Source organism: Apaloderma vittatum, unplaced genomic scaffold, assembly GCF_000703405.1.
Source record: "Apaloderma vittatum isolate BGI_N311 unplaced genomic scaffold, ASM70340v1 scaffold41631, whole genome shotgun sequence".
Lineage (NCBI taxonomy): Eukaryota > Metazoa > Chordata > Aves > Trogoniformes > Trogonidae > Apaloderma > Apaloderma vittatum.
Window position 1 is genome coordinate 1 of NW_009700467.1, and position 3,363 is coordinate 3,363.

General features: G+C 36.8%; 1 protein-coding gene across 1 annotated transcript in view; it reads left to right on the top strand.

The window, feature by feature from the left end:
- Positions 1 to 652: 652 nt before the first annotated feature.
- LOC104280937 (bifunctional glutamate/proline--tRNA ligase-like) overlaps positions 653 to 3,363 on the top strand; it is a 5,078-nt gene continuing 2,367 nt past the window's right edge. Inside the window, exons 1-2 of the mRNA XM_009878750.1 lie at positions 653 to 810; positions 1,754 to 1,832. Coding sequence (XP_009877052.1) covers positions 686 to 810; positions 1,754 to 1,832 — 204 coding nt within the window. The 5' untranslated portion in view covers positions 653 to 685. The remainder of the gene's footprint in view (positions 811 to 1,753; positions 1,833 to 3,363) is intronic.

Consider the following 3,363-nt stretch of genomic DNA (forward strand, 5'->3'; position numbering starts at 1 on the left):
GTGTCGCTGACAAAGATGTTGAACAGCACTCAACCCAGAACAGATTTCAATGTAAGACGATAAAAGCTCTCTGAGTTGTTGAAAGTTCCTATTGTGTCCAAGTTCTCTTCCTTCAGTGTAACTTTGTATTTTTAGTCTTTTTTAAATGAGAATCTAATAGCATGAATCCATGCTGGGACACTTTTTAAATAAAACAGGTTTATCAGAGGCACATCATGGAGGAAATGTGATTTTTTTTTTTTAACGTAAAATCTACCGATGTGTCCAGCACAATGTAATATGTAAATGTGTAAAATATATATAAGTATTGGACAAACTAGAACATTAAAATTCTAATAAATGTCTTAATAATTTACATTTTTAAAATATGACTTGCATGTAGCACCGATGCAGTCTCCAAGCCAGTGAAGCAAGCTTGGAGCAAGGTATCATTCACAATGAATGATGGGAAAGACAGAAATGCAAGTGGAATAGAAAAGCAGTGGAATATATGCTGATTTTTTTTTTTCCCAAAGAAACTTGCACGTGTGAGGTGATTCTGTATTAAGACTGGACTTCAGAAAAAAAAAGAAAAAAAAAAAGAAAGAGGGAAAACAAACGTTTCTGAGAATGACTTATTCATTACAACTTCTAACATTTTTTCATGAAGGGTGTTCCAGTCAGGGTTGAAGTGGGACCACGCGACATGAAGAGCCAACAGTTTGTAGCCGTTAGACGAGATACAGGACAGAAGCTCACCTTTTCTGAACATGAAGCAGAAGATAGACTTAAGCAGATTTTGGAAGAGATCCATACTAACCTTTACAACAGGTAAATTGAGAGGTAGAGTAAATGGCTGTGCTAATCATGGATGCACTTCACCTGTCAGAAGAATTTCTCACATAATTGGTTCATCTGTGGAGAAAGACAGGGTAGGCTTGTCTTTCTGTTTGCGACATTTTTCTGCCTCTGAAACTTGTTCACATAGAGCAATAGAAGTTTCCTGTTGTGCTCATGGAACAGTGTTGAAGGTTATGAACTTATTTTTAAAAATACTTCCATGAGTTCACATTAATAAATAAATGTCTCATAAATAGTTTATGCGATAACAATGCACAGGAGTTTTGAAAGATACACAATTGTCCAAGATACTTCAGTAATTGAGGTTCTGTGCTTAAAAGTTAAGACCCTACATCCTATTGACTTTCATAGGATTGTTTTCTTAAAAGCAATCAAACGCTTTTGTGACTGTTCTTTGCTCTTATTGCGTATGCCAAAATCCTCTCTGGTCTGTCGTTGCAAATTGTTATTTGTAAGTACACTGAGAAGGAACAGCATGCTGATCCAGCACCATGGCAGATGAGTTTTCCTACTTGCTTCCCTGGTGGTCAATGTTGCTGACAAGCAGAATGTTCTTACCTAGTTAAAAAGCATTTTGCTGTTTAGAACATAATTAGAAGAAGAAAAATCTATGCTTGTCATACTTACCTGTTTCTGTCTACAGGTGGTCAGTGTTGAACTGACATGCACAACTGTGAATTAACATGGCGAAACATGCAGCAACCTGAAGAACATCCCATTGGCAATTAATCAAAATTTTGTCTCTTTGAGGGCAGAAGTGGCAGAAAAAGATAACCTGAGCAGAAAGATTCAAATGAATATATAGCTTGTCTTGTAACTTTTTGTTTTGTCTGACTTTGCAAACACAATTCATTTGGCCAGTGAGGTTGTGTGCATAAACCTGACCAAAATTTTACTTTTTTCATTTTCTTAGAGCTTCCGAGGACCTAAAAAGTCATATGGTGGTAGCCAATACTATGGAGGACTTTCAAAAAGAGCTTGATTCGGGAAAGGTAAGGAAATTTTCTTCGATCTGGTCTAGTAAGTGCCTTCACACACTTTCTGTCCCTTACAAATAATCAGGGGCTACAACTCTCCCCTGACAAGCAGATGAAGCCTCTCCTGTAGAGCTGCTTTCCCCAAATTTATGATACATGTTGCTTTCTTCTTTTGCTAAAATACTGTATTTACTAAATACCGTGTTTCAGGCTACCGCCATTCAACACTTAGTCCTGTGCCAGAGGTTACAGGATGTCCTGAAGTGACTCCCAATGCTGCAGTTTAGTAACTTGCATTTCTAGTGTTACATTTTTATCAGAAAGTGCTTTTCAGAGAGGTAAATGTAAATATTCAGATAAACTTACTGTCATCATTCTAAGGCAAACAGTGAAAAACACTTGTTAAGTCTTGTAATACAGTCCAAGTAAGTGTTTAAAGTACATGCTATTTGCGTCAAAGAGGTTTTACCTTTATGACCTGAGTAGAAGCTGTTGGGTTCACTGAGAATTACTGCAAGTCAGAAACCTCCTTGGACTGATAGTAAGAATAAGCAGTAATGCGGATGACTGTGCTCTGCTGATCTAGAGATCTGCAAAAAAAATCTAAAGTTCTGGCAAAGTATTTGAAGTTTGGATGAGAGATTGAGTCTTCAATAAGGAGTTGAGTGGTTGCTTCTTTTTTGGAGATCGGCTCACAGAAGTTCTTAACCCCGAAATTCTGTCACAAACCCCACCTTTTGAAATTGTTCATGTATTTAGATTAATGTGTTCATGTAGCAGAATCCCCAGGATCAGTCATTCAGGCTGTGTATTTTATAAAGAGAGATTGGAGGAGGGGGTTGTGTACCAATTAGATCTACTCTGAAAATTTCAAAGCTTCTGATGGAAAATGCACGAGTGTCAAGAATTTGTAGAACTTACATTAACTTAAAAAAAACAGTTTTAAATTATTCCTGGTTAGGCTTGACTTTCCATCACACTCTTTTCTTGCATTGCTATTGCACTTAAATTCAATTTATAACAAGATTGAAAGGAATAATTATGAACTTCAAAGGAGAGGCTGATTCAGCGTGCTTCCGAAGTTGAGTTTTTAGACATTCTGTGCATAGGTACTATAATAGTAGTCCTGCCTTATTTTCCTCTGCAAAACTAAATACAATGGCAAAACACTCTGTTCCCAAACAGTGTTGGGCTCTTCATGTTGATTGCAAATTATCATTTCCTTGGTGCAAATATCTCTAAAGCATCTGATGATTCTGGTGGTAGATTGAAAAAACAAAAAATCTTTAGTCTTTGCTTAACAAAAAATTGTGCTCTGCATAGATGTTCAGCTAGACTGCTGCTCTTGTACTGTGATTTCAAGATGTTGCGTCATGTATCTTTCACTTCTAAATTAAACAAGCACTCTGAAACTATGCTTGACTGTCTTCAAGACAAGGAAACAGTAGAGGAAGACATAAGCTCTTAAAAAAATCCTAAGAGAGACAGTAAACTTGTATGAAGAACTAAACTGAAATGAAGAGCCAAGCTCATTCCAAGAGCAGGA